The sequence below is a fragment of the Amblyomma maculatum genome, chromosome 1, assembly GCF_055883805.1.
Source record: "Amblyomma maculatum isolate TAMU_Amacu chromosome 1, ASM5588380v1, whole genome shotgun sequence".
NCBI lineage: Eukaryota > Metazoa > Arthropoda > Arachnida > Ixodida > Ixodidae > Amblyomma > Amblyomma maculatum.
This window is the reverse complement of record NC_139344.1, coordinates 148,427,122-148,450,824: the sequence shown is the minus strand read 5'-3', so window position 1 is coordinate 148,450,824 and position 23,703 is coordinate 148,427,122. Positions and strand designations below refer to the sequence as shown.

The 23,703-nt window shown below is 48.6% G+C and overlaps 3 protein-coding genes and 51 non-coding genes across 54 annotated transcripts; all 54 read right to left on the bottom strand.

Annotated features, from left to right (window-relative positions):
* Positions 1–664: 664 nt before the first annotated feature.
* Positions 665–736, bottom strand: TRNAQ-CUG (transfer RNA glutamine (anticodon CUG)). Its single transcript has one exon. It is a non-coding gene; the product is annotated as a tRNA-Gln (tRNA).
* A 7-nt stretch (positions 737–743) lies between these two features.
* TRNAE-CUC (transfer RNA glutamic acid (anticodon CUC)) lies at positions 744–815 on the bottom strand. Its single transcript has one exon. It is a non-coding gene; the product is annotated as a tRNA-Glu (tRNA).
* An 83-nt stretch (positions 816–898) lies between these two features.
* On the bottom strand, positions 899–970 carry TRNAQ-CUG (transfer RNA glutamine (anticodon CUG)). The gene has a single exon. It is a non-coding gene; the product is annotated as a tRNA-Gln (tRNA).
* Positions 971–977: 7 nt separating this feature from the next.
* TRNAE-CUC (transfer RNA glutamic acid (anticodon CUC)) lies at positions 978–1,049 on the bottom strand. The gene has a single exon. It is a non-coding gene; the product is annotated as a tRNA-Glu (tRNA).
* Positions 1,050–4,708: 3,659 nt separating this feature from the next.
* On the bottom strand, positions 4,709–5,950 carry LOC146204353 (uncharacterized). Its single transcript, XM_084589239.1, has one exon. It carries the CDS (start codon positions 5,933–5,935, stop codon positions 4,751–4,753), a length of 1,185 nt encoding a protein of 394 aa, XP_084445365.1. The 5' UTR covers positions 5,936–5,950; the 3' UTR covers positions 4,709–4,750.
* A 115-nt stretch (positions 5,951–6,065) lies between these two features.
* On the bottom strand, positions 6,066–6,137 carry TRNAQ-UUG (transfer RNA glutamine (anticodon UUG)). The gene has a single exon. It is a non-coding gene; the product is annotated as a tRNA-Gln (tRNA).
* A 7-nt stretch (positions 6,138–6,144) lies between these two features.
* On the bottom strand, positions 6,145–6,216 carry TRNAE-CUC (transfer RNA glutamic acid (anticodon CUC)). The gene has a single exon. It is a non-coding gene; the product is annotated as a tRNA-Glu (tRNA).
* A 148-nt stretch (positions 6,217–6,364) lies between these two features.
* Positions 6,365–6,436, bottom strand: TRNAE-CUC (transfer RNA glutamic acid (anticodon CUC)). Its single transcript has one exon. It is a non-coding gene; the product is annotated as a tRNA-Glu (tRNA).
* A 68-nt stretch (positions 6,437–6,504) lies between these two features.
* TRNAQ-UUG (transfer RNA glutamine (anticodon UUG)) lies at positions 6,505–6,576 on the bottom strand. The gene has a single exon. It is a non-coding gene; the product is annotated as a tRNA-Gln (tRNA).
* A 7-nt stretch (positions 6,577–6,583) lies between these two features.
* On the bottom strand, positions 6,584–6,655 carry TRNAE-CUC (transfer RNA glutamic acid (anticodon CUC)). Its single transcript has one exon. It is a non-coding gene; the product is annotated as a tRNA-Glu (tRNA).
* Positions 6,656–6,802: 147 nt separating this feature from the next.
* Positions 6,803–6,874, bottom strand: TRNAE-CUC (transfer RNA glutamic acid (anticodon CUC)). Its single transcript has one exon. It is a non-coding gene; the product is annotated as a tRNA-Glu (tRNA).
* Positions 6,875–6,942: 68 nt separating this feature from the next.
* TRNAQ-UUG (transfer RNA glutamine (anticodon UUG)) lies at positions 6,943–7,014 on the bottom strand. The gene has a single exon. It is a non-coding gene; the product is annotated as a tRNA-Gln (tRNA).
* A 7-nt stretch (positions 7,015–7,021) lies between these two features.
* On the bottom strand, positions 7,022–7,093 carry TRNAE-CUC (transfer RNA glutamic acid (anticodon CUC)). Its single transcript has one exon. It is a non-coding gene; the product is annotated as a tRNA-Glu (tRNA).
* A 68-nt stretch (positions 7,094–7,161) lies between these two features.
* Positions 7,162–7,233, bottom strand: TRNAQ-UUG (transfer RNA glutamine (anticodon UUG)). Its single transcript has one exon. It is a non-coding gene; the product is annotated as a tRNA-Gln (tRNA).
* Positions 7,234–7,240: 7 nt separating this feature from the next.
* On the bottom strand, positions 7,241–7,312 carry TRNAE-CUC (transfer RNA glutamic acid (anticodon CUC)). The gene has a single exon. It is a non-coding gene; the product is annotated as a tRNA-Glu (tRNA).
* A 68-nt stretch (positions 7,313–7,380) lies between these two features.
* Positions 7,381–7,452, bottom strand: TRNAQ-UUG (transfer RNA glutamine (anticodon UUG)). Its single transcript has one exon. It is a non-coding gene; the product is annotated as a tRNA-Gln (tRNA).
* A 7-nt stretch (positions 7,453–7,459) lies between these two features.
* On the bottom strand, positions 7,460–7,531 carry TRNAE-CUC (transfer RNA glutamic acid (anticodon CUC)). Its single transcript has one exon. It is a non-coding gene; the product is annotated as a tRNA-Glu (tRNA).
* A 68-nt stretch (positions 7,532–7,599) lies between these two features.
* TRNAQ-UUG (transfer RNA glutamine (anticodon UUG)) lies at positions 7,600–7,671 on the bottom strand. The gene has a single exon. It is a non-coding gene; the product is annotated as a tRNA-Gln (tRNA).
* Positions 7,672–7,678: 7 nt separating this feature from the next.
* TRNAE-CUC (transfer RNA glutamic acid (anticodon CUC)) lies at positions 7,679–7,750 on the bottom strand. Its single transcript has one exon. It is a non-coding gene; the product is annotated as a tRNA-Glu (tRNA).
* Positions 7,751–7,818: 68 nt separating this feature from the next.
* On the bottom strand, positions 7,819–7,890 carry TRNAQ-UUG (transfer RNA glutamine (anticodon UUG)). The gene has a single exon. It is a non-coding gene; the product is annotated as a tRNA-Gln (tRNA).
* Positions 7,891–7,897: 7 nt separating this feature from the next.
* On the bottom strand, positions 7,898–7,969 carry TRNAE-CUC (transfer RNA glutamic acid (anticodon CUC)). The gene has a single exon. It is a non-coding gene; the product is annotated as a tRNA-Glu (tRNA).
* A 68-nt stretch (positions 7,970–8,037) lies between these two features.
* Positions 8,038–8,109, bottom strand: TRNAQ-UUG (transfer RNA glutamine (anticodon UUG)). Its single transcript has one exon. It is a non-coding gene; the product is annotated as a tRNA-Gln (tRNA).
* Positions 8,110–8,116: 7 nt separating this feature from the next.
* TRNAE-CUC (transfer RNA glutamic acid (anticodon CUC)) lies at positions 8,117–8,188 on the bottom strand. Its single transcript has one exon. It is a non-coding gene; the product is annotated as a tRNA-Glu (tRNA).
* Positions 8,189–8,256: 68 nt separating this feature from the next.
* TRNAQ-UUG (transfer RNA glutamine (anticodon UUG)) lies at positions 8,257–8,328 on the bottom strand. Its single transcript has one exon. It is a non-coding gene; the product is annotated as a tRNA-Gln (tRNA).
* Positions 8,329–12,127: 3,799 nt separating this feature from the next.
* Positions 12,128–13,346, bottom strand: LOC146204333 (uncharacterized). The gene has a single exon (XM_084589237.1). The coding sequence runs from the start codon at positions 13,344–13,346 to the stop codon at positions 12,159–12,161; it is 1,188 nt and encodes a 395-aa protein (XP_084445363.1). The 3' UTR covers positions 12,128–12,158.
* Positions 13,347–13,476: 130 nt separating this feature from the next.
* TRNAQ-UUG (transfer RNA glutamine (anticodon UUG)) lies at positions 13,477–13,548 on the bottom strand. The gene has a single exon. It is a non-coding gene; the product is annotated as a tRNA-Gln (tRNA).
* Positions 13,549–13,555: 7 nt separating this feature from the next.
* TRNAE-CUC (transfer RNA glutamic acid (anticodon CUC)) lies at positions 13,556–13,627 on the bottom strand. Its single transcript has one exon. It is a non-coding gene; the product is annotated as a tRNA-Glu (tRNA).
* A 68-nt stretch (positions 13,628–13,695) lies between these two features.
* TRNAQ-UUG (transfer RNA glutamine (anticodon UUG)) lies at positions 13,696–13,767 on the bottom strand. Its single transcript has one exon. It is a non-coding gene; the product is annotated as a tRNA-Gln (tRNA).
* Positions 13,768–13,774: 7 nt separating this feature from the next.
* Positions 13,775–13,846, bottom strand: TRNAE-CUC (transfer RNA glutamic acid (anticodon CUC)). The gene has a single exon. It is a non-coding gene; the product is annotated as a tRNA-Glu (tRNA).
* A 68-nt stretch (positions 13,847–13,914) lies between these two features.
* Positions 13,915–13,986, bottom strand: TRNAQ-UUG (transfer RNA glutamine (anticodon UUG)). The gene has a single exon. It is a non-coding gene; the product is annotated as a tRNA-Gln (tRNA).
* Positions 13,987–13,993: 7 nt separating this feature from the next.
* On the bottom strand, positions 13,994–14,065 carry TRNAE-CUC (transfer RNA glutamic acid (anticodon CUC)). The gene has a single exon. It is a non-coding gene; the product is annotated as a tRNA-Glu (tRNA).
* Positions 14,066–14,133: 68 nt separating this feature from the next.
* Positions 14,134–14,205, bottom strand: TRNAQ-UUG (transfer RNA glutamine (anticodon UUG)). The gene has a single exon. It is a non-coding gene; the product is annotated as a tRNA-Gln (tRNA).
* A 7-nt stretch (positions 14,206–14,212) lies between these two features.
* TRNAE-CUC (transfer RNA glutamic acid (anticodon CUC)) lies at positions 14,213–14,284 on the bottom strand. Its single transcript has one exon. It is a non-coding gene; the product is annotated as a tRNA-Glu (tRNA).
* Positions 14,285–14,352: 68 nt separating this feature from the next.
* TRNAQ-UUG (transfer RNA glutamine (anticodon UUG)) lies at positions 14,353–14,424 on the bottom strand. Its single transcript has one exon. It is a non-coding gene; the product is annotated as a tRNA-Gln (tRNA).
* A 7-nt stretch (positions 14,425–14,431) lies between these two features.
* TRNAE-CUC (transfer RNA glutamic acid (anticodon CUC)) lies at positions 14,432–14,503 on the bottom strand. The gene has a single exon. It is a non-coding gene; the product is annotated as a tRNA-Glu (tRNA).
* Positions 14,504–14,650: 147 nt separating this feature from the next.
* On the bottom strand, positions 14,651–14,722 carry TRNAE-CUC (transfer RNA glutamic acid (anticodon CUC)). Its single transcript has one exon. It is a non-coding gene; the product is annotated as a tRNA-Glu (tRNA).
* Positions 14,723–14,790: 68 nt separating this feature from the next.
* TRNAQ-UUG (transfer RNA glutamine (anticodon UUG)) lies at positions 14,791–14,862 on the bottom strand. The gene has a single exon. It is a non-coding gene; the product is annotated as a tRNA-Gln (tRNA).
* Positions 14,863–14,869: 7 nt separating this feature from the next.
* On the bottom strand, positions 14,870–14,941 carry TRNAE-CUC (transfer RNA glutamic acid (anticodon CUC)). Its single transcript has one exon. It is a non-coding gene; the product is annotated as a tRNA-Glu (tRNA).
* Positions 14,942–15,009: 68 nt separating this feature from the next.
* TRNAQ-UUG (transfer RNA glutamine (anticodon UUG)) lies at positions 15,010–15,081 on the bottom strand. The gene has a single exon. It is a non-coding gene; the product is annotated as a tRNA-Gln (tRNA).
* Positions 15,082–15,088: 7 nt separating this feature from the next.
* TRNAE-CUC (transfer RNA glutamic acid (anticodon CUC)) lies at positions 15,089–15,160 on the bottom strand. The gene has a single exon. It is a non-coding gene; the product is annotated as a tRNA-Glu (tRNA).
* A 68-nt stretch (positions 15,161–15,228) lies between these two features.
* TRNAQ-UUG (transfer RNA glutamine (anticodon UUG)) lies at positions 15,229–15,300 on the bottom strand. The gene has a single exon. It is a non-coding gene; the product is annotated as a tRNA-Gln (tRNA).
* A 7-nt stretch (positions 15,301–15,307) lies between these two features.
* Positions 15,308–15,379, bottom strand: TRNAE-CUC (transfer RNA glutamic acid (anticodon CUC)). The gene has a single exon. It is a non-coding gene; the product is annotated as a tRNA-Glu (tRNA).
* Positions 15,380–15,447: 68 nt separating this feature from the next.
* On the bottom strand, positions 15,448–15,519 carry TRNAQ-UUG (transfer RNA glutamine (anticodon UUG)). Its single transcript has one exon. It is a non-coding gene; the product is annotated as a tRNA-Gln (tRNA).
* A 7-nt stretch (positions 15,520–15,526) lies between these two features.
* Positions 15,527–15,598, bottom strand: TRNAE-CUC (transfer RNA glutamic acid (anticodon CUC)). Its single transcript has one exon. It is a non-coding gene; the product is annotated as a tRNA-Glu (tRNA).
* Positions 15,599–15,666: 68 nt separating this feature from the next.
* TRNAQ-UUG (transfer RNA glutamine (anticodon UUG)) lies at positions 15,667–15,738 on the bottom strand. The gene has a single exon. It is a non-coding gene; the product is annotated as a tRNA-Gln (tRNA).
* A 7-nt stretch (positions 15,739–15,745) lies between these two features.
* Positions 15,746–15,817, bottom strand: TRNAE-CUC (transfer RNA glutamic acid (anticodon CUC)). The gene has a single exon. It is a non-coding gene; the product is annotated as a tRNA-Glu (tRNA).
* A 68-nt stretch (positions 15,818–15,885) lies between these two features.
* On the bottom strand, positions 15,886–15,957 carry TRNAQ-UUG (transfer RNA glutamine (anticodon UUG)). The gene has a single exon. It is a non-coding gene; the product is annotated as a tRNA-Gln (tRNA).
* Positions 15,958–15,964: 7 nt separating this feature from the next.
* TRNAE-CUC (transfer RNA glutamic acid (anticodon CUC)) lies at positions 15,965–16,036 on the bottom strand. The gene has a single exon. It is a non-coding gene; the product is annotated as a tRNA-Glu (tRNA).
* A 147-nt stretch (positions 16,037–16,183) lies between these two features.
* On the bottom strand, positions 16,184–16,255 carry TRNAE-CUC (transfer RNA glutamic acid (anticodon CUC)). The gene has a single exon. It is a non-coding gene; the product is annotated as a tRNA-Glu (tRNA).
* Positions 16,256–16,402: 147 nt separating this feature from the next.
* TRNAE-CUC (transfer RNA glutamic acid (anticodon CUC)) lies at positions 16,403–16,474 on the bottom strand. Its single transcript has one exon. It is a non-coding gene; the product is annotated as a tRNA-Glu (tRNA).
* A 2,452-nt stretch (positions 16,475–18,926) lies between these two features.
* LOC146204307 (uncharacterized) lies at positions 18,927–21,436 on the bottom strand. Its single transcript, XM_084589236.1, has one exon. It carries the CDS (start codon positions 21,403–21,405, stop codon positions 20,149–20,151), a length of 1,257 nt encoding a protein of 418 aa, XP_084445362.1. The 5' UTR covers positions 21,406–21,436; the 3' UTR covers positions 18,927–20,148.
* Positions 21,437–21,607: 171 nt separating this feature from the next.
* Positions 21,608–21,679, bottom strand: TRNAE-CUC (transfer RNA glutamic acid (anticodon CUC)). Its single transcript has one exon. It is a non-coding gene; the product is annotated as a tRNA-Glu (tRNA).
* A 147-nt stretch (positions 21,680–21,826) lies between these two features.
* TRNAE-CUC (transfer RNA glutamic acid (anticodon CUC)) lies at positions 21,827–21,898 on the bottom strand. Its single transcript has one exon. It is a non-coding gene; the product is annotated as a tRNA-Glu (tRNA).
* Positions 21,899–22,045: 147 nt separating this feature from the next.
* On the bottom strand, positions 22,046–22,117 carry TRNAE-CUC (transfer RNA glutamic acid (anticodon CUC)). The gene has a single exon. It is a non-coding gene; the product is annotated as a tRNA-Glu (tRNA).
* Between the last annotated feature and the right edge of the window lie 1,586 nt (positions 22,118–23,703).

Sequence of the window (23,703 nt, the reverse complement as noted above, 5' to 3'; positions counted from 1 at the left end):
TGCCAGCTTTCAGCTTCAGCGTGACGAGTCTAGTTTTAGAGCCCTTTTCTAGCATACCTTTAACACGCCAACGCTCCCGGGAAACTTCTGACCCCTTTCCGTACGGCGCAAATGCAGCACGGACATCTTCGTCTGGCACGTTGTGTAGCAGCCAGTGAAGTTTGAGTCGCACGTCCTGGTTCGCCGGGTCAATCACCAAGCAGCGACCGTTTTTCACAGACAGCTCACCTACACTTACAATCTTGTTCACCGCTTCAGTATCTTTGAGAGTGACGGCCCAGACATGGCTCATCCGATACGCCCCCATTGCGATAACGTCGGGGATTAGCGAGTGTTGTGCTAAAGCATCCCGGAAATCTTCCACCCGGTACGGCCGGGCCCTGATATCGGCGTGCAAAAAAACGGTATTCAAAACAAACCAACCTGTTGGAAGTGCAGGCAAAACGACCTGGTAAGTGTTGTCCTGTTCAGCACTCCTGTTACCGCGGCCTGACATGGCCGCTGAAGCCGCTCCTGAGGAGCCCTGCATCCTGCGTCCGTTCACTGGCGTGGCCGGAAGCAGAATCATCCTAGCCACTAGACCACGCCGGAACGTGGCAGAGCATCGCAAGCGAAAATACAAAGGAATGCAGACGCGTAACAAAAAAAAAAAAAAAAGAGGCGCAGGTCTCACCGAGATTTGAACTCGGATCGCTGGATTCAGAGTCCAGAGTGCTAACCATTACACCATGAGACCGCCATTTTTCCGACGCCGGGAATCGAACCCGGGCCTCCTGGGTGAGAGCCAGGTATCCTAGTCACTAGACCACGCCGGAACGTGGCAGAGCATAGGAAGCGAAAGCGCAAAGGAATGCAGACGCGTAACAAGAAAAAAAAAAAAAAAAAAAAAAAGAGGCGCAGGTCTCACCGAGACTGGAACTCGGATCGCTGGATTCAGAGTCCAGAGTGCTAACCATTACACCATGAGACCGCCATTTTTCCGACGCCGGGAATCGAACCCGGGCCTCCTGGGTGAGAGCCAGGTATCCTAGTCACTAGACCACGCCGGAATTTTTTTTTTTTTGCTTTATTACCAGGCTTATGACAAGTACAAAACACAAAATCAATGATAAAAGAGTCGCCAATCCTTTGCTGACACATGTGATTTAAAATTGTTTGATGCCAACCAACTGGTCAAGTATATTCATCCATTCCGGTGGATCAGGCTCGCTTTTGTACACATCTCGGATATACGCCACGCTCTCCACGAAATTTTCTCTAACAGGTCGCGTATTGACGTCCGCATGACGCACTTGCATTCTAGTCTTCCATATACTATGGAGGCTAAGGAGCATTATCATATCGTATGGGGTTTCTTGATTTTCAACTGGCAGGAAGCGTATACCGTAGGGATCTATTGGGAGTTCTTTTTTTATTGTTCTTTGAAGAACATCCCAATGAAATATCGGGTCCCAGCAGTCTATAAAGACATGCTCAACTGTTTCGGGTTTCTTGCAGAGGAGGCAATTGGTTGTCCACGGGACAAATATTCCTTTTTTTTCCAGCCAAACTTTGACTGGAAGCGTCCCGGTATGTAATTTGAAGAAAAACGACTTCGTCGTAGGCTTAACTGGCATCCTCTTTACTCTCTTCAAGACGTCCTGTCCTGGGCCTCCATAGTATACAGAACGGTACACAGGCACAGGTAGCATAATGTCTATAAGGTCTGTATACAGTTTGCGCCTTGAAACTGAAGAAAGATATTCCATTGAAAATCGGACACTCAGCATTCTGAATGCAAGAACAACCTCACGTAAGTAACCAGAGACCGTGGTACAGGGATCTAAAAATGACGTGACAATGAATTGTGGTAGCATATTGCACATTCTTATTTGTAAAACAGTTCGCAAAAACGGGTTTTGCTGGTCTCGAAGATATAGAAACCGAGATACTATCTGGCGTAAAAACAAATGAACGAGACCAAGGCCTCCGTATCTAACAGGCCGAAACTAATTTGTGCGGCTCATTCTTTCCCATGTGGAGGACCAAATAAACACAGAAAAAATGCGATGCACTTTTTGTACATGGACCCGTGACATAGATAAGACATTCATTATATACCATATTTTGGAAAGCAAGAAAACATTACAGATGCTAGCCCGCGCGAACATAGATAAATCCCTTCCTTGCCATCCTTCCACTTTTTCCCGTACTCGGTTGGTTTCCTCTGCCCACTGTCGCTCAGTGTCACGATAACAGCAAAGCGGCACGCCAAGGTACTTTGTAGGTAATTCCGCCCACTTCATGAAAGCGAAATACTCGGGTTTATTATCCCATTGTCCGTGCCAAAAGCCTGAGCTTTTTTCCCAATTAATTTGGCAGCCTGTCTGTTTGCAATATTTCCCCGTAATGGTAACAACTTCCCGAACGCTGTCTTTATCTGAACAGAAGACGGCAATATCATCCGCATAAGCTAGGACCTTAACATGAGCGTCGTAAAGCTTAAAACCGATCACCTTATTGCTGTGAAGCAAAGCTAAACACATTGGCTCGAGGTACATTCCAAATAGCAGGGGCGACAGCGGGCAGCCCTGTCTTACCGACGAGCGCACTGGCACGCTTTCAGTAAGAGTACCATTTACAATCACACGTGTCGTGCAACATGCGTATGACATCTTAACGCCTTCTAGTATGACTCGACCGACGTTGGTGTGCTCAAGAATACTAAGTAAAACCACGTGCGATACGCGGTCAAAAGCTTTTGCTAAATCGAGTTGCAGCATAGCAACACGGCCTTCACAAACATCGCAACATTCCAGAACATTACGGGCGACATGAATATTTGTAGCTATTGTGCGGCCTTTGATGCCACATGTTTGGTGTGGACCTACCAAAAGCTTTATTACGGTTTGTAGTCGGTTTGCTAAGACTTTAGTGTAGATTTTGTAGTCTGTGTTGGTAAGGCTAATTGGACGGTACGACCCCACCAACAACCGCTGCTCGGGATCATCAGTTTTGGGTATCAAAGTAATATGGGAAGCCCCAAAGGACAGTGGCACTCTTTGCTTTTCATACGCTTCCGAGATCACACGGTGTAACAGAAGGGCCACTGGTGTTCTAAACACCTTGTAAAAATTTGCTGTTAACCCATCCGGTCCAGGGGCTTTACCAGATTGTAAGCCATCGATTGCACTTTCAATTTCGCTAATAGTAATTGGTTCTTCAAGTCGCGCTTTTGTCTCATCATCAAGCGATGGCATAAGCGGTAAAAACTCTTTTTCAAACCCGTCTTGGACATCTCTTTCACGTCCTAACAACTCGCTGAAATATTCAACAAAAGCTTGCTCTATGATTTTACTGTCTGAAATTACCTCGCCTTGGTATCGTATCTGTTTAATTTCTTTCCGGCACGCGTACCTTTTCTCGTCCGATAAGGCGCGTTTTGTTGGCGTTTCGCCTGCCCACAGCTTCTGAGCTCGCGCTCTTATCACCGCCGCTTTGTACTCGTTCGTGTCAATCTGTTGCAAGCGGCTCTTTACTTCTCTCATTTCCTTCGAACAGCTTCCTGGCTTGTCGCTTTCAATGGCCAAAAGAAATTCAAGACGTTCATGTAATTGTTTTTCTTCATTGTTGCGCTTGAACTTATTGATGCAGCTTCTCTCAATAGCTTTTATTTTTACGCGCTGCTTGAATTCATCCCATTCGGCAACAGCGTTTGCCGAATTAGCCTGAATAATATATTTTATTTGTTCATCTACGTAGTTAATAAATTCTTCGTCTTCTAAAAGCTTGTCATTCTGCTTCCATAGATCCCAGCTAAATTTCGGTTTTTCCTTCCTTGTTCCGACAGTTGCAATTACTAGGCAATGATCACTAAACTGTACAGGTACGACCTCATATTTGGTACACAGCGGCAAAAGCTCTAGAGAAACATATATTCTGTCAAGTCTTGCATGACTTTCATTCTGAAAATGCGTAAATAGTGGACGCATACCATCTGTTAGAGCTGCCCCCACATCTTCCAAATTGCATTCTTGTACAATCTGATTAAGCGCTAACGCACTCTTGTCCCTAAGAGGCAGCTTTTTTAAACGATCAGCAACGCTACAGACACAGTTAAAGTCTCCTAACAGGATTACTTTCTTGTCGCATGAAAGATACTGATAAAGATTATCAAAAAACACTGCGCGGTCAGCCTCAACGTTTGGCGCATAAACACAAACTGCTCGCCAGTTGCACGCATGGAAGAAAAAATCTACGACAAGAAAACGCCCATTTTCACAAATGACGACAGATTCAGGGACAACTGTTATGTCGTTGCGAATAAAAAGAACGCAACCCCCTGATGTACCAAGAGCATGGCAAACACATACGTTGTAGCGGGTCTGAAAGGGTGCCACCATACGATCTGTTTGCTCAACACTTTCGATCTTTGTTTCTTGGACAGCTATTAGGTCAAGTTCTTTTTCCAAGAGAAGTCTTTTAAGCTGGTACTGTTTTTTTCTTGCTCCCAGTCCTCTTACGTTTAATGTGGCAATACGTAGCACTATCTTATTGCTAGGATCCATGATTTAGTTTGAATATTTGAACGTATGGTGGCGGCCTTTGCTGGTAAAAAACAAACAAACAAAAAAGGCTTACTGAACTTAGTTGCATATGCTCTTCATAATGCAGACACATAGTTGCACCAGACAGTAGCCAGAAACTGTCTTCACAAAGTCCCCTCAGCATCTTCCGACGCAGCCAGCAACAATGCACAGATTCACGATAGTTACGGTGGCGGTTTTCCCGCTGACCGTGTATCAGGCGGGATGTTGGGGCGCGGCTTAAAACTCGGCCGTCTGGTCGAAGCCGCTTTTGGTGGCGGTTCATCTCCAATGCTGCTTCCTGGCGTCCCCGATGCGTCGCTTGTTGCATCCCGTGGACGCTTTCCCGCTAGACTACCGGTTGCATCTTCCGCGACGTCCATGGTTTCACCTTGCTGATGCATCTCGTGTGATGAATCTTCAGCAAGTGGCCGGTCCTTTCCTTCTGTTGAAGTTGTTTTGTTGGCAGAAGCTACCGTCTGATGAGTCTCGGTTGAATTGTCCACTTCAGGGGTCGTCTTCTGCTCAGATCCTGAAGCAGCTGACTGTGTTTCTTCCACATCAGTTACATTTTTTGCTGCCTCTTCAGATTCAACCTCGTCCATGAGCAGATCGGACGTATCCATTCTGCTCACGGGGCCTGCAGCGCTGGCATATGTGCGGGTGCATTGGGTCTCTTCATGTCCATACCTTCGGCACGCACCGCAACGTGGTACTTTACACTGCCGTCGGATGTGACCAGTAGAATGGCACCGGAGGCAGAGTGGCGGTCGTCCCGATACAACCACAAGTGCCAACTCGCCTGCAACAATGACTTGGTGTGGAAGGTCGTCAAGCTTTATCCCTGGCTTGAGCTTGAGGGACACCAACCTCGTAGTTGAGCCTTTATCGGCGACACCTTGAACGCGCCATCGCTCTCTCGTGACATCACTGACTGTTCCGTATGGCGCAAAAGCTAGCCTCACGTCTTCGTCAGTCACGCCATGAAGAAGCCAGTGCAATTTCATACGCACGCATTGGTTCACCGGGTCAATAACAAGGCACCGATGCTCTTTAACCTTCAGCTCGCCTGCATTCAAAATCTTCTTCACACCTGCCGCATCCTTGAAAGTTACCGCCCATACATGGCTCATTCGATACGCCCCCAGAGCGATAACGTCTGGGAGCAGCGACATTCCGGCTAGCGCATCGCGAAAGTCTTCCACCCTGTATGGGCGGGCCCTTATGTCAGCGTGCAGAAAAATAGAATTCAAAACAACTCGCCCGGTTGGCAGACTTGGCAGGATAACCTGGTATTCCTTGTCAGATGCAAAACCCTCGTTTCCGCGGCCTGACATGGCCGCTGAAGCCGCTCCTGAGGAGCCCTGCATCCTGCGTCCGTTCACTGGCGTGGCCGGAAGCAGAATCATCCTAGCCACTAGACCACGCCGGAACGTGGCAGAGCATCGCAAGCGAAAGTACAAAGGAATGCAGACGCGTAACAAAAAACAAAAGAGGAGCAGGTCTCACCGAGATTGGAACTCGGATCGCTGGATTCAAAGTCCAGAGTGCTAACCATTACACCATGAGACCGCCATTTTTCCGACGCCGGGAATCGAACCCGGGCCTCCTGGGTGAGAGCCAGGTATCCTAGCCACTAGACCACGCCGGAACGTGGCAGAGCAACGCAAGCGAAAGCACAAAGGAATGCAGACGCGTAACAAAAAAACAAAAGAGGAGCAGGTCTGACCGAGATTGGAACTCGGATTGCTGGATTCGAAGTCCAGAGTGCTAACCATTACACCATGAGACCGCCATTTTTCCGACGCCGGGAATCGAACCCGGGCCTCCTGGGTGAGAGCCAGGTATCCTAGCCACTAGACCACGCCGGAACGTGGCAGAGCAACGCAAGCGAAAGCACAAAGGAATGCAGACGCGTAACAAAAAACAAAAGAGGAGCAGGTCTCACCGAGATTGGAACTCGGATCGCTGGATTCAAAGTCCAGAGTGCTAACCATTACACCATGAGACCGCCATTTTTCCGACGCCGGGAATCGAACCCGGGCCTCCTGGGTGAGAGCCAGGTATCCTAGCCACTAGACCACGCCGGAACGTGGCAGAGCAACGCAAGCGAAAGCACAAAGGAATGCAGACGCGTAACAAAAAACAAAAGAGGAGCAGGTCTGACCGAGATTGGAACTCGGATTGCTGGATTCGAAGTCCAGAGTGCTAACCATTACACCATGAGACCGCCATTTTTCCGACGCCGGGAATCGAACCCGGGCCTCCTGGGTGAGAGCCAGGTATCCTAGCCACTAGACCACGCCGGAACGTGGCAGAGCAACGCAAGCGAAAGCACAAAGGAATGCAGACGCGTAACAAAAAACAAAAGTGGAGCAGGTCTCACCGAGATTGGAACTCGGATCGCTGGATTCAAAGTCCAGAGTGCTAACCATTACACCATGAGACCGCCATTTTTCCGACGCCGGGAATCGAACCCGGGCCTCCTGGGTGAGAGCCAGGTATCCTAGCCACTAGACCACGCCGGAACGTGGCAGAGCAACGCAAGCGAAAGCACAAAGGAATGCAGACGCGTAACAAAAAACAAAAGAGGAGCAGGTCTCACCGAGATTGGAACTCGGATCGCTGGATTCAAAGTCCAGAGTGCTAACCATTACACCATGAGACCGCCATTTTTCCGACGCCGGGAATCGAACCCGGGCCTCCTGGGTGAGAGCCAGGTATCCTAGCCACTAGACCACGCCGGAACGTGGCAGAGCAACGCAAGCGAAAGCACAAAGGAATGCAGACGCGTAACAAAAAACAAAAGAGGAGCAGGTCTCACCGAGATTGGAACTCGGATCGCTGGATTCAAAGTCCAGAGTGCTAACCATTACACCATGAGACCGCCATTTTTCCGACGCCGGGAATCGAACCCGGGCCTCCTGGGTGAGAGCCAGGTATCCTAGCCACTAGACCACGCCGGAACGTGGCAGAGCAACGCAAGCGAAAGCACAAAGGAATGCAGACGCGTAACAAAAAACAAAAGAGGAGCAGGTCTCACCGAGATTGGAACTCGGATCGCTGGATTCAAAGTCCAGAGTGCTAACCATTACACCATGAGACCGCCATTTTTCCGACGCCGGGAATCGAACCCGGGCCTCCTGGGTGAGAGCCAGGTATCCTAGCCACTAGACCACGCCGGAACGTGGCAGAGCAACGCAAGCGAAAGCACAAAGGAATGCAGACGCGTAACAAAAAACAAAAGAGGAGCAGGTCTCACCGAGATTGGAACTCGGATCGCTGGATTCAAAGTCCAGAGTGCTAACCATTACACCATGAGACCGCCATTTTTCCGACGCCGGGAATCGAACCCGGGCCTCCTGGGTGAGAGCCAGGTATCCTAGCCACTAGACCACGCCGGAACGTGGCAGAGCAACGCAAGCGAAAGCACAAAGGAATGCAGACGCGTAACAAAAAACAAAAGAGGAGCAGGTCTCACCGAGATTGGAACTCGGATCGCTGGATTCAAAGTCCAGAGTGCTAACCATTACACCATGAGACCGCCATTTTTCCGACGCCGGGAATCGAACCCGGGCCTCCTGGGTGAGAGCCAGGTATCCTAGCCACTAGACCACGCCGGAACGTGGCAGAGCAACGCAAGCGAAAGCACAAAGGAATGCAGACGCGTAACAAAAAACAAAAGAGGAGCAGGTCTCACCGAGATTGGAAATCGGATCGCTGGATTCAAAGTCCAGAGTGCTAACCATTACACCATGAGACCGCCATTTTTCCGACGCCGGGAATCGAACCCGGGCCTCCTGGATGAGAGCCAGGTATCCTAGCCACTAGACCACGCCTTTTTTTTTTTTTCTTTATTACCACATTGGAATATAACACAAAACAAAACACATCTGTACAGCATCTACATCACTTGAGAAGTAAAAGGCGCGAGCGGAAATCTGCCTCACTCACGCCACAGGATTAAAAGCGTTTAAGCTGTACAAGGTCGTCCATTACTGACAACCACTCGGGGGGCTCATTTTGGGCCCTAAGCACATCTCTTATATAAGACATGCTTTCGATAAAGTACTCCCTGACGGGGAGTACAGTCACGTCTGCATGCCTGAAAGCCATTCGATTTCTCCAAATACTGTGTAGGCTGAGAAGCATGAACATGTCATATGGTATGTCGTCCCCACTCTCTAGAGGTAGAAATCGTATTCCGTATGGCGATATCGGGAGCAACTTTTTAACCGTTCGTTGTAAGATGTCCCAATGAAATACCGAGTCTGTACAGTGAAGGAACATGTGATCTATCGTCTCCGGTGTTCTACAAATTAGGCAATTTACGGACCATGGAACAAAAATACCCTTCTCTTGAAGCCAGGGCTTCACTGGTAGAGTGCCACTGTGCAACTGAAAAAAGAATGTTTTAACCGAGGCCCGCACAGGCATCCTCTTTACTCTTTTCAGCACATTTTTACCTTGACCTACACTGTACATGGCCCGGTAGACAGGAACAGGCAACACAGTATCAATGAGTGCTTTGTAAAGTTCTTTCCTCGATACTTCAGTAAGGTACTGCACTGAAAAGCGAACTTTCAAAAATTTAAAAGCTCGAACAACCTCCCAGAGAAAACCTCTGACCCTCATGTGTCTAACAGGGCTGGATGATACAACGAAGTCTGACAGTGCCTCACCCAGCAACAGTTGCATTACTGTCCGCAAGAAAGTGTCTTTTTGGTCCCGAAGGAACATAAATCTCGACACAAGTTGCCTAACGAACAAATGAGTCAAACCCAGGCCGCCGCTTTTCACAGATCGAAAAAGATTTGTGCGGCTTGTCCTCTCCCAACTCGACCCCCAAATAAACACGGCAAACACTCGGTGCAATCGCTGGACACTTGTTCGTGACATACACAATACCTGAAGCACGTACCAAACTTTGGCCACTAGAAACAGGTTGCATACTGTGGCTCTAGTAAAAATAGAAAAATCTCGGCCACCCCATTTGCGCGTATTTTCACGCGCAAGTTCAATTTCTGCTTCCCAGTACTTTGCTGGTTCTTTATAATCGTTTAGCGGAACTCCCAAATATTTAACAGGTGACATTGCCCACTGAAAGCCTTCGTGCATGATAGGCGCAGATTCCCAGCTACCATGCCAAAAGCCGAAGCACTTTTCCCAGTTTATCACGCTTCCTGAGACTTTGCAAAACCTTGTCGCCTCTTTCACTGCTTCCGTTACGCTATCTTTATCTGCGCAGAAGATTGCAATGTCATCCGCGTAAGAAAGGATTTTAACTTCAGTGGACAATATCGCAAAGCCATGCACATTCTCATTTGACATAATTTTTAGACAGAATGGTTCGAGATACAGGGCAAACAACAACGGCGACAAAGGGCATCCTTGTCTAACTGAAGAACGAACAGTAATGCTTTCACTGAGTTGCTTATTAATAATGATGTTTGCCGTACAACCAGCATATGCCATTTTAACACCATCAAAAAGAACGCGGCCAACATTCACATGTTCAAGGATAGAAAACAAGATATGGTGACTAACGCGGTCAAAGGCTTTTTCCATGTCTAATTGCAACATGGCTACAGGTTTCTCAAATAAATCACAGCATTCTAGAATACTACGTGCTACATGAATGTTTGTATGTATCGTTCGACCTTTTATTCCGCACGTTTGGTGCGGGCCAACAATAGACTTTATTACATTCTGCAATCTTCGTCCTAAAACCTTCATGAAAATTTTATAGTCTACATTTGTGAGACTTATGGGCCTATAAGCTTTTACCGATTGTCGCCTGGTGGGATCGTCACTCTTCGGTATGAGAACAATGTGGGTTTTTCGGAAAGACGGAGGCATCATGTGGGTTTCATACATTTCTTGAATTATTCGGTGCAACACATACGCCATATCACTCTTGAAGGCTTTGTAGAAAGCTGCGCCAAGCCCGTCTGGTCCCGGTGCCTTTCCAGAGCTCAACTCGTCAATAGCACGCTCGATTTCAATAACGCTAATGGGTGCCTCTAGGTTAAGCTTAACTTCATCCCCTAGTATTGGCAACAGCGACAAAAATTCTGACTCAAAGCCTTCTTGCAAGTTTGCCTCGTGACCCAGCAGTTCTTCATAATATTCAACAAACGCGTGCTGAATAGTCTTGAAATCGCGAGTTATTTTTCCCTCGTAGACTATCTCTTTAATCTCATTCTTGACGGCGTATCGTTTTTCGTCACATAGGGACCGCTTTGTTGGCGACTCACCTAGCCACAACCGCTCTGCGCGTGCGCGTATGATAGCCCCTTTGTATTTTTCTTTATCTATCAATTCTAGTCTATTTTTTGTTTCTTTTATTTCTGATGCAAACTGGCCTGGCTGTGCGTTTTCTAGCCGCAGAAATGAACTTAATTGGCTTTGAAGTTCTTTTTCCACCGTTTTCTCGTTATGTCGTAGTGCACACGCTCTTTCGATTGCGCTCATTTTTATTTCTTCTTTGAAACGCTCCCATTTCTCTATAACGTCCCTATTGTCGCCCATAAACAAACTATCAAGTTTTTCTTGTACTGTACGCGCGAAACTTTCATCACTAAGCAGCTTTACATTTAGTTTCCAAAGGTTCCAGTTGAAATTAGACCTCTTGGGCTTAGTTCCTACTGTAAACATCATCATGCAATGGTCGCTGAATGCGATGCTTTTAACCAAGTATTCACTAATCATTGGCACCAAGATAGCCGACACATAAGCTCTGTCGAGTCGTGCGTGGCTGGCTTGTTGGAAGTGCGTGAACTGAGGACGGATTCCATCTGACATAGCACTCCCAACGTCTTCGAGATTGTGCTCTTGGACGATTGAGCTCAAAAGCAGCGAACTTTGATCCCGAATGATCGCGTTAGTAGCTCTGTCCTCGGGCATACACACGCAATTGAAATCCCCAAGAAGGATCGTATATCTGGTAGAGTTCAAATAAGGTTCAATATTTTTAAAGAATGCTTTGCGCTCATTTTCCTTATTTGCGGCATACACACACAGTACGCGCCACTGTAAATCAAGATATGAAAAATCGCACATAACAAAACGTCCAGTATTACACACTACAACAGATTCTTCAACAATACCTAAAGAATTGCGGATGAAGATAGCACACCCTCCCGATGTACCAACAGAATGACATACACATACACTGTACCGATTTCTAAATGGTTCGACCATGCGGTTTGTCTGAGCTTCACTTTCGATCTTAGTCTCTTGCACTGCTATCACGTCCAAATCGTTGTCCAGCATGAGGCGACTCAGTTGATACTGACGTCGCCTCGCTGCAAGGCCTCTTACATTAAGCGTAGCAAATCGAAGTGTTGCTTCAGGTTGAGCTGCCATTTCGTTGAGAAACACAAGATAACCAAACCGCTCGGTGTTCACCTTCTACCGTATTATACACAGATGAGGAATACAGGAAACGTTCTCGCTTACGAAATGTCGAGTCCACTCGAGAGGTGTGCGGGTCGTCCGGCGTGTACTGACTGAACGTCAGCACACACTCGCTGGCAGACCCGTCGTGAGTCTCCCCTCGTCCTTGAGTGAATTCGGGGCGAGCCATTTTTCCTACGTCGGTGTAGTCGTCGCCGGCTTTCTGTCCGGCGGGATGTTGGGCTTCGGGCGAAGCGTCGCCCGACGCTGTCCTGGTGTTTTGGGAGGTGGTTCGTCGGCGCTTGGGGTAGAAAGACACGAATCTTCAACACAGGCCTTGTCATGGGTCCTCTTTGTTGGTGCCACGTTCGTGAATGATTGGTCGTAGTCCATACCTCCTTCGGTAACTGCGGCATTTTCTCTCATGCTTATAGTGCCATGGCTGCCTTCTCGATCTGATGCCCCACCAGTCTCCGCTGCACCTGCCTGAGCAGGCTCAGAGGCGCGGTCTTCACTACACTTTACTGCCCCGCCCCCAGTGTCATCCGTATCCTTGGCATTTGGCTGCGGTTTGCTCGATTCGGTACTCGCAGCTTCCTCGGCTTCAACCTCGTCCATGACGAGCTCCGAGGCGTCTTGCCTTGTTATAGCCCCTGTGACATTTGCATAGGTCTTGACACATTCAGTTTCAAGATGTCCGAAGCGGCGGCATAGCGTACAACGAGGAACTTTGCACTCTCGTCGGACATGTCCTGTGGTATGGCACCTCAGGCAAAGTGGAGCTCTGCCGGAAATGACTATGAGGACCTGTTCTCCAGCAATGCGCAGCTGGTGCGGCAAATCATCAATTGTCACACCAGGCTTCAACTTCAAGGACACTGACCGTGTTGAGGAGCCTTTGTCCAGCACACCTTGTACGCGCCAGCGTTCCTTGGCAATTTCTGTGACTGTGCCGTAGGGAGCCAGGGCAGTCCGCACATCTTCATCGGGAACGTTGTATAAAATCCAGTGGATTTTCATTCTAACATCCTGGTCACCAGGGTCAACAACAATGCACCGACGGTCTTTCACGGCTAGTTCACGGCAAGACAGCAGCTGCTTCATTCCATCGTCACTCTTGAACGTAATGGCCCAAACGTGATTCATTTGGTACGCCCCCAAGGCGATAACCTCGGGGAGCAGTCCCAACTGTGCCAGTGCGTCGCGAAAATTCTCGACCTTGTATGGTCTCGCTCTCACATCGGCGTGCAAAAAAAGAGTATTACATACAATACGACCTGTTGGAAGCCGGGGCAAAATAACTTCGTAAGCTTGGTCACCTGAGCAAGAAAACCTGTTTCCGCGACCCATTTGGGCCGCTCTAACCGCTCCTACGGAGCCCATGATGCACACGTCCGTTCGCTAGCGAAGCCGGAAGTGCTTCCCAGCCACTAGACCACGCCGGAACGTGGCAGAGCAACGCAAGCGAAAGCACAAAGGAATGCAGACGCGTAACAAAAAACAAAAGAGGAGCAGGTCTCACCGAGATTGGAACTCGGATCGCTGGATTCAAAGTCCAGAGTGCTAAGCATTACACCATGAGACCGCCATTTTTCCGACGCCGGGAATCGAACCCGGGCCTCCTGGGTGAGAGCCAGGTATCCTAGCCACTAGACCACGCCGGAACGTGGCAGAGCAACGCAAGCGAAAGCACAAAGGAATGCAGACGCGTAACAAAAAACAAAAGAGGAGCAGGTCTCACCGAGATTGGAACTCGGATCGCTGGATTCAAAGTCCAGAGTGCTAACCATTTCACCATGAGACCGCCATTTTTCCGACGCCGGGAATCGAACCCGGGCCTCCTGGGTGAGAGCCAGGTATCCTAGCCACTAGACCACGCCGGAACGTGGCAGAGCAACGCAAGCGAAAGCACAAAGGAATGCAGACGCGTAACAAAAAACAAAAGAGGAGCAGGTCTCACCGAGATTGGAACTCGGATCGCTGGATTCAAAGTCCAGAGTGCTAACCATTTCACCATGAGACCGCCATTTTTCCGACGCCGGGAATCGAACCCGGGCCTCCTGGGTGAGAGCCAGGTATCCTAGCCACTAGACCACGCCGGAACGTGGCAGAGCAACGCAAGCGAAAGCACAAAGGAATGCAGACGCGTAACAAAAAACAAAAGAGGAGCAGGTCTCACCGAGATTGGAACTCGGATCGCTGGATTCAAAGTCCAGAGTGCTAAGCATTACACCATGAGACCGCCATTTTTCCGACGCCGGGAATCGAACCCGGGCCTCCTGGGTGAGAGCCAGGTATCCTAGCCACTAGACCACGCCGGAACGTGGCAGAGCAACGCAAGCGAAAGCACAAAGGAATGCAGACGCGTAACAAAAAACAAAAGAGGAGCAGGTCTCACCGAGATTGGAACTCGGATCGCTGGATTCAAAGTCCAGAGTGCTAAGCATTACACCATGAGACCGCCATTTTTCCGACGCCGGGAATCGAACCCGGGCCTCCTGGGTGAGAGCCAGGTATCCTAGCCACTAGACCACGCCGGAACGTGGCAGAGCAACGCAAGCGAAAGCACAAAGGAATGCAGACGCGTAACAAAAAACAAAAGAGGAGCAGGTCTCACCGAGATTGGAACTCGGATCGCTGGATTCAAAGTCCCGAGTGCTAAGCATTACACCATGAGACCGCCATTTTTCCGACGCCGGGAATCGAACCCGGGCCTCCTGGGTGAGAGCCAGGTATCCTAGCCACTAGACCACGCCGGAACGTGGCAGAGCAACGCAAGCGAAAGCACAAAGGAATGCAGACGCGTAACAAAAAACAAAAGAGGAGCAGGTCTCACCGAGATTGGAACTCGGATCGCTGGATTCAAAGTCCAGAGTGCTAAGCATTACACCATGAGACCGCCATTTTTCCGACGCCGGGAATCGAACCCGGGCCTCCTGGGTGAGAGCCAGGTATCCTAGCCACTAGACCACGCCGGAACGTGGCAGAGCAACGCAAGCGAAAGCACAAAGGAATGCAGACGCGTAACAAAAAACAAAAGAGGAGCAGGTCTCACCGAGATTGGAACTCGGATCGCTGGATTCAAAGTCCAGAGTGCTAAGCATTACACCATGAGACCGCCATTTTTCCGACGCCGGGAATCGAACCCGGGCCTCCTGGGTGAGAGCCAGGTATCCTAGCCACTAGACCACGCCGGAACGTGGCAGAGCAACGCAAGCGAAAGCACAAAGGAATGCAGACGCGTAACAAAAAACAAAAGAGGAGCAGGTCTCACCGAGATTGGAACTCGGATCGCTGGATTCAAAGTCCAGAGTGCTAACCATTTCACCATGAGACCGCCATTTTTCCGACGCCGGGAATCGAACCCGGGCCTCCTGGGTGAGAGCCAGGTATCCTAGCCACTAGACCACGCCGGAACGTGGCAGAGCAACGCAAGCGAAAGCACAAAGGAATGCAGACGCGTAACAAAAAACAAAAGAGGAGCAGGTCTCACCGAGATTGGAACTCGGATCGCTGGATTCAAAGTCCAGAGTGCTAAGCATTACACCATGAGACCGCCATTTTTCCGACGCCGGGAATCGAACCCGGGCCTCCTGGGTGAGAGCCAGGTATCCTAGCCACTAGACCACGCCGGAACGTGGCAGAGCAACGCAAGCGAAAGCACAAAGGAATGCAGACGCGTAACAAAAAACAAAAGAGGAGCAGGTCTCACCGAGATTGGAACTCGGATCGCTGGATTCAAAGTCCAGAGTGCTAACCATTTCACCATGAGACCGCCATTTTTCCGACGCCGGGAATCGAACCCGGGCCTCCTGGGTGAGAGCCAGGTATCCTAGCCACTAGACCACGCCGGAACGTGGCAGAGCAACGCAAGCGAAAGCACAAAGGAATGCAGACGCGTAACAAAAAACAAAAGAGGAGCAGGTCTCACCGAGATTGGAACTCGGATCGCTGGATTCAAAGTCCAGAGTGCTAACCATTTCACCATGAGACCGCCATTTTTCCGACGCCGGGAATCGAACCCGGGCCTCCTGGGTGAGAGCCAGGTATCCTAGCCACTAGACCACGCCGGAACGTGGCAGAACAACGCAAGCGAAAGCACAAAGGAATGCAGACGCGTAACAAAAAACAAAAGAGGCGCAGGTCTCACGGAGATTGGAAATCGGATCGCTGGTTTCAAAGTCCAGAGTGCTAACCATTACACCATGAGACCGCAATTTTTCCGACGCCGGGAATCGAACCCGGGCCTCCTGGGTGAGAGCCAGGTATCCTAGCCACTAGACCACGCCGGAACGTGGCAGAACAACGCAAGCGAAAGCACAAAGGAATGCAGACGCGTAACAAAAAACAAAAGAGGCGCAGGTCTCACGGAGATTGGAAATCGGATCGCTGGATTCAAAGTCCAGAGTGCTAACCATTACACCATGAGACCGCAATTTTTCCGACGCCGGGAATCGAACCCGGGCCTCCTGGGTGAGAGCCAGGTATCCTAGCCACTAGACCACGCCGGATTTTTTTTTTTTTATTGCCTGCTTTGACAAATACACTGCAAATATATACAGATAAAACACGGTGACCATGCCGTGGTCAGCGTGAATGCTTAAAACTTCTTAAAATGAACAAGTTCATCTAGGACGCCAATCCAGTCTGGAGGTTCTGGCAATGTACGGTAAACATCTCGTAAGTACAAAATGCTTTCAATGAAATTCTCCCTGACTGGACGGACGTTTACATCGGCGTGCCTAACAGCCATCCTTGTTCGCCATATGCTGTGGAGCCCCAGAACCATGATTAGATCATAAGGAATGTCTCCATCGTTTTCAATTGGTAGAAAACGGATTCCGTACGGTGTTATTGGTAGGTCTTTCTTTAGAGTCCTTTGCAAGATGTCCCAGTAGAAGACTGGATCCCAGCAATCAATAAATACATGATCTATTGTTTCTGGTTTCTTGCATAATATACAGTTAGTTGTCCATGGAACGAATATTCCCTTTTCCTCTAACCAAGTCTTAACTGGGAGCGTGCCTGTATGAAGTTTAAAGAAGAAGGTTTTAATGCTGGGCTTAATATTCATCTTTTTAACTCTCTTTAAAACATCATTTCCTGGGCCTCCACAGTATATTGTTCGGTACCTGGGTGTTGGCAACATTGTATCCAGTAGGTCTCTGTACAGTTTTTTCCTTTGCACTGAACTTAAGTACTCAAGGGAAAATCGAGCCTTTAAGATTTGTACTGCAAGTACAACTTCTCGCCAAAACCCAGTTACTGCGCGTCCACCGTCATTGCATGATGAAACAATAAATTCAGGTAAGGCATTGCCTAAGTGCACTTGCATTACTGTGCGCAAAAAGTAGTCTTTCTGGTCCCGCAGAAAAATAAATCGCGACACAATTTGTCTTAAAAACAGGTGAGACAGGCCTAATCCACCATTACAAACAGAATGAAACAAATTCGTCCTACTAGTACGTTCCCAACTTGCCCCCCAAATGAAAACCGCGAACACTCTGTGAATTTTTTGCAGATTTGTGCGTTTCATGAACAAAAATTGGAGTACGAACCACACCTTGGATATCAAAAAAAGATTGCAGACAGTCGCGCGGGCAAACATGGACAAATTACGGCCTTGCCAGCCTTGCGCCTTTTCCCTGACCCTTTCTGTCTCTTGACGCCAGTACTGTTCGCTATCTTGATAGCTATCAAGTGGCATACCCAGATACTTCGTAGGCAACGATGTCCATCGCATGTTTGCAAACGTTTCCGGTCTTTCGTACCAGTTACCATGCCAAAAGCCAGCCGATTTTTCCCAGTTAATCTCACAGCCAGTTGCGGTGCAAAAACCGCCAGCAACCTCGACTGCCTCACTTACGCTTTGTCGGTTCACACAGAAAATGGCAATATCATCCGTGTACGCAAGTACTTTCACTTCAGATGCTTGTAGCTTGAATCCACGGATTCTTTCATTATTAATCAGGCTTAAACAAAAGGGCTCTAGATACAAGGCAAATAGAAGAGGGGACAATGGACATCCTTGCCTCACTGACGATCGCACGGCTATTGCGTCAGTAAGACTTTTATTTACAATAATACGGGTAGAGCACCCAGCGTATGCCATTTTGACTCCATCTACGATAACACTTCCGATATTTACATGCTCTAAAATGGTGAAAAGGACGTCATGTGAAACGTTGTCAAATGCTTTTGACAAGTCAAGCTGCATCATTGCTACATGTCTTCCGTCTGCATCGCAACACTCTAAAACGCATCTTGCTGTGTGTACATTCGTACAGATAGTGCGGCCCTTAATGCCGCACGTTTGGTGTGGACCTACCAACTGTTTAATGACACCTTGCACCCTCCTTGCCAACACTTTCATAAACAATTTATAATCCACATTTGTGAGGCTTATAGGCCGATAGGACTCCACCGATAGAAGTTTGACTGCGTCATCTGATTTAGGAATTAAGACAATATGTGAAGCTTTGAAAGATGGCGGCATTTGTTTAACATGGTATGCTTCCTTTATTACGCAGTACAATGCCCTGCTGGCTTCTGATTTGAATTTCTTGTAAAAAGCAGCCCCTAATCCGTCAGGACCGGGTGATTTTCCAGCGCTTATTTCTTCTATAGCCTGCTCAATTTCAAGTACACTGATTGGTTGCTCAAGCCTGGCTTTAACTTCATCCTCAAGCCTGGGCATGGTCTGCAAAAACTGACTTTCGAATTGTTCTTTCCTTTGCTTAGCCCGCCCAAGTAGCTCACTATAGTACTCTGCAAACGCTTCTTTGATAACCTCGCATTCTGTTGCAACTTCGTTATGGTGAAGTATCTTTTTAATTTTGTTTTTTTCCGCGTATCTTTTCTCGTCACCGAGTGAGCGCTTGTTCGGTGTCTCGCCAACCCATAATCGCTCTGCTCGTGCTCGCACAATAGCTCCCCTATATCGTTCTTCATCGTTAAGCTCAAGTTTATTCTTAACTTCTTTAATCTGCTTCGACCACAATCCAGGCGTCCCGCTATCTAGGTTCAGCAACAAGTTGAGTTGACGGTGCAGACCTTGCTCGTTCTCTTTACTGACATGTCGTAAAATGGTTGCTCTTTCTATTGCTTTCATTTTTATATTGTTCTTAAAACTTTCCCACTCACTCATCCAGTCCCCTGATTTCGTCGCAAACAGTGCGTTGAACATTTCCTTTACTTCGTTCACATAGCTCTCATCATCCAAAAGTTTAGAATTAAATTTCCAAAGCTCCCAGTTAAATTTAGATTTATTTTCCTTTGCTCCTATGCAAAAAACTACTAGGCTGTGATCTGTAAAAGACACGTGCTTAACTTCATAACTTCGGCACAGAGGCGCGAGTTCTAGGGAAATGTATGCACGATCTAGCCTCGCATGGCTTTCTCTTTGGAAATGGGTGTACTGGCATTGTCCATTAGGTGACAGAAGCCAACCAACATCTTCTAGATGATACTCTGTGGTTAACGTCCTTAATAAGTGTGCGCTGGGGTCCTTCACAGGCTGAAGTTTTACGCGATCTTCAGGCATACATACACAATTGAAGTCACCCACCATAACAACACATCTTTCACCCTTCAAATGCTGTTCGAGCTGCTCGAAGAACAACCTACGCTCCCCTTCCTTATTAGGTGCATAGACGCATATCATACGTCATTTCAAATTAGAGAAGGAAAAGTCAACAACAATCAGGCGTCCAGAAGGGCACACTGTGACTGCCTCCTCGACAATGCCCAGACTGTTGCGAATAAAAATAACACATCCTGCCGAATTGCCAACAGCATGACACACACATACATTGTACCTATCTCTGAATGGTTGCACCATGCGGTCCGTTTGTTCTTCACTTTCTACCTTCGTTTCTTGTATAGCGACCAAGTCCAATTCGTTTTCAAGAAATAGCCGACTAACTTGATATTGCCGCCGCCTCGCTGTCATTCCGCGAACGTTTAAGGTGGCTATACGTAACGCAGACTGGAGGTTTACTGCCATTTAATTGCAAAACAAAAGGACCGCACAGCGCTTACCACGGCAGTCTGGGAAGCAGTTGAGCATGTGCACTTGCTTTTTTGGTTGAGCCCGTAGCCACTGCGAAGAGGCCTTGCTTCTCGGTCGAAGCACCTTGAAGGGTTTGTCCAGTTCCTTGTGCACAAACTTCACAATCGCTCTTTGCTACGAGGGCGGTGTCCCGACCGTATTCCGGTCGAGGGAGATGTTTGGCTTCGGTCTGAAGCTAGGTCGCCGTGGCATGACGGCTTTGGGGGGCGGTCCCTCGTTGTTAGTGTAGTCAAGGCCGTCTCCTGCTCCCACGCTGTCCCCGTGCGTTCTTTTTGAGTTCACAGTTAATTCCATCGGCTCCCGCTGACTTCCATTGCCTGCGGCTGACGCTGCTCTTCGGTCACTACTAGACGCAGCCTTCGTAACTTCAGGTGACTGCATGCCGTCCTGGGTGTGTTCGTCTGGCTGGCCCTCCGACAAGGTGCTCTCGGAGGACTTCTCAGCAGCCTCCGAAGGCGTCTTTACTTGTGTAGCAAGTGACTGGCTTTTCGTGTCGCGGCTTGCGGCCTGCGTGGAGCCTTCAGAATTTTCGGAAGACGCGTTAGGGCATCGCGTGGACACTTCTAGCCTCCCTTTCGCTGCTTCCTCGGCGTCGGCTTCATCCATAATGAGGTCTGAAGCGTCCTCTTGTTGCAGTGGTCCAGTAACACTCGCGTAAGTTTTAACGCACATGTCCTCCCGATGACCAAAGCGCCTGCATCGGGTGCAACGAGGAACACGACACTCGCGTCTAATGTGCCCCGCAGTCCGGCACCGGAGACAAAGCGGAGCTCTGCCCGGCACTACAACCAGAGCCAACTCGCCTGCTACGCGGAGCTGGTGCGGGAGGTCATCCACCGAAACACCGGATTTCAGCTTGAGCCCAATTACTCTTGTCGTTGATGCTTTGTCCGCAACGCCACTGACACGCCACTTTTCTTTCGAAATGTCCGTTACCTTCCCAAAAGGTGCCAGGGCAGATCGCACGTCGTCGTCATGGACACCGTAGACAAGCCAGTGCAACTTCAGCCTTACGTCCTGGTTCATTGGGTCGATGATGACGCATCGTCGTTCCTTCACCTTGAAATCACGCAGGGCCAACATTTTCTTCATCCCGTCTCCGCTCTTGAATGTAAGCGCCCAGACGTGATTCATCTGGTACGCCCCCAAGGCAATCACCTCGGGGAGCATATCCAGACTATCCAACGCATCGCGGAAGTCTTCCACGCGATACGGCCGACATCTCACATCGGCATGCAGAAAAACAGTATTTAAAACATTCCGACCTGATGGCAGTTGAGGCAAAATGACTTGATAATCCTGGTCCGGTAAGTCCGCAATCCTGTTTCCGCGACCCAGCTGGGCCGCTGTTACCGCTCCGTCGGAGCACATGATGGCACGTCCGTTCGCCTCGGCGGCCGGAAGTAGAATACTAGACCACGCCGGAACGTGGCAGAACAACGCAAGCGAAAGCACAAAGGAATGCAGACGCGTAACAAAAAACAAAAGAGGCGCAGGTCTCACGGAGATTGGAAATCGGATCGCTGGATTCAAAGTCCAGAGTGCTAACCATTACACCATGAGACCGCAATTTTTCCGACGCCGGGAATCGAACCCGGGCCTCCTGGGTGAGAGCCAGGTATCCTAGCCACTAGACCACGCCGGAACGTGGCAGAACAACGCAAGCGAAAGCACAAAGGAATGCAGACGCGTAACAAAAAACAAAAGAGGCGCAGGTCTAACGGAGATTGGAAATCGGATCGCTGGATTCAAAGTCCAGAGTGCTAACCATTACACAATGAGACCGCAATTTTTCCGACGCCGGGAATCGAACCCGGGCCTCCTGGGTGAGAGCCAGGTATCCTAGCCACTAGACCACGCCGGAACGTGGCAGAACAACGCAAGCGAAAGCACAAAGGAATGCAGACGCGTAACAAAAAACAAAAGAGGCGCAGGTCTCACGGAGATTGGAAATCGGATCGCTGGATTCAAAGTCCAGAGTGCTAACCATTACACCATGAGACCGCAATTTTTCCGACGCCGGGAATTGAACCCGGGCCTCCTGGGTGAGAGCCAGGTATCCTAGCCACTAGACCACGCCGGATTTTTTTTTTCTTTATTACCGACTTGGCAACTACAAGAAACGATGAAAAGTCGCATGGAATTAAAAACACAAGTCACTTTCTTACAGGTTTCTTGTGATAGAATGGATAAGGTGACATGAGCTTGTCCAAGACTGGGAGCCATTCCGGGGATTCAGTCTGCCCTCCGAAAACATCACGCGTGTACATTACACTTTCAACAAAGTATTGAGGGGCTGGTTGTACGACAACATGCTCATGGCGAACATCCATCCGCGTTCTCCATATGCTGTGCATACACAAGACCATCAATAAATCACTGGGCACTTCTCCTGGCTGGGCGCTTGGAAGGTAGCGTATGCCAAACGGCGTTATTGGTAAGTCCTTTTTAATAGTGCGCTGTAGCACATCCCACAAAAAAACCGCATCGTGACAATCAAGGAAAATATGCTCTATGGTTTCCAGCTTTTTGCAAATTAAACAGTCAGCAGACCAAGGCACGAAAAGGCCTTTGCTTTCCAGCCATGGCTTCACCGGAAGAGTGCCGGTATGCAATTGAAAAAAGAAAGATTTAGCGGACGATCTGATGGGCATTCTTTTCACTCTCTTCAACACGTCCCGCTCCGGACCCAAAGCATATACAGCGCGATAAAGAGGCACAGGTAAAAAGGTTTCCAATAAATATTTGTACAGCCGTTTTCGCGTAACAGTACACATATACTCATTTGAAAATCTCGCCTTCACTATTTGGAAGGACGCGACAACTTCGCGAAGAAAAGCACTTAGAGCCATTGTCCCTGTAGACATAGTCGAAACTACATATTCCGGCAGTGAATCACGCAATCGCACTTGGATTACCGTTCTAAGAAAAACATCGCTTTGTTCGCGCAAAAAAAAGAACCTGGTTACAATCTGCTTTAAGTATAAATGGGACAATCCCAGTCCACCGTTATGCACCGTATGAAAAAGATTGCATCGACTGGTACGCTCCCATGTTGAAGCCCACACAAACGTGGCAAATACCCTATGCAGTTTTTGAACAGAGATTCTTGACATAGATAACACTTGCAGCATGTAAAAAATTTTTGCAACTAGGAACATATTGCAAACGGTAGCTCTTGCGAACATAGAAAAGTTATGTCCTCCCCATTTGTTTGTTTGGGTTTTCACATGCTCAACTTCCCCAGCCCAACATTCCTTGCTTTCAAGGTAATGCTTTAGTGGCACACCAAGGTAATTGCCTGGCGTTGTTGTCCATTGCATACTGGAGAACAGTTCAGGCGCGTATTGCCAGTTTCCGTGCCAAAATCCTAAACACTTTGCCCAACTAATTTCACTTCCACTTGAAATGCAAAAAGCAGTGGCTTCTTTTACAACTTCTTCCACGCTCTCATGGTCAGTACAAAAAAACCGCAATATCGTCCGCGTATGCCAAAACCCGAACTTAACTTTGAAAAAATCTATAACCGCGTATGTTCGGCCTTGTAAGCAATCTTAGACAGAAAGGCTCCAGATAAAGCGCGAACAAAAGGGGAGACAGAGGACAGCCCTGCCTTACTGACGACTGAACACGTATACGATCAGTTAACTGCTTATTCACGACCAGTCT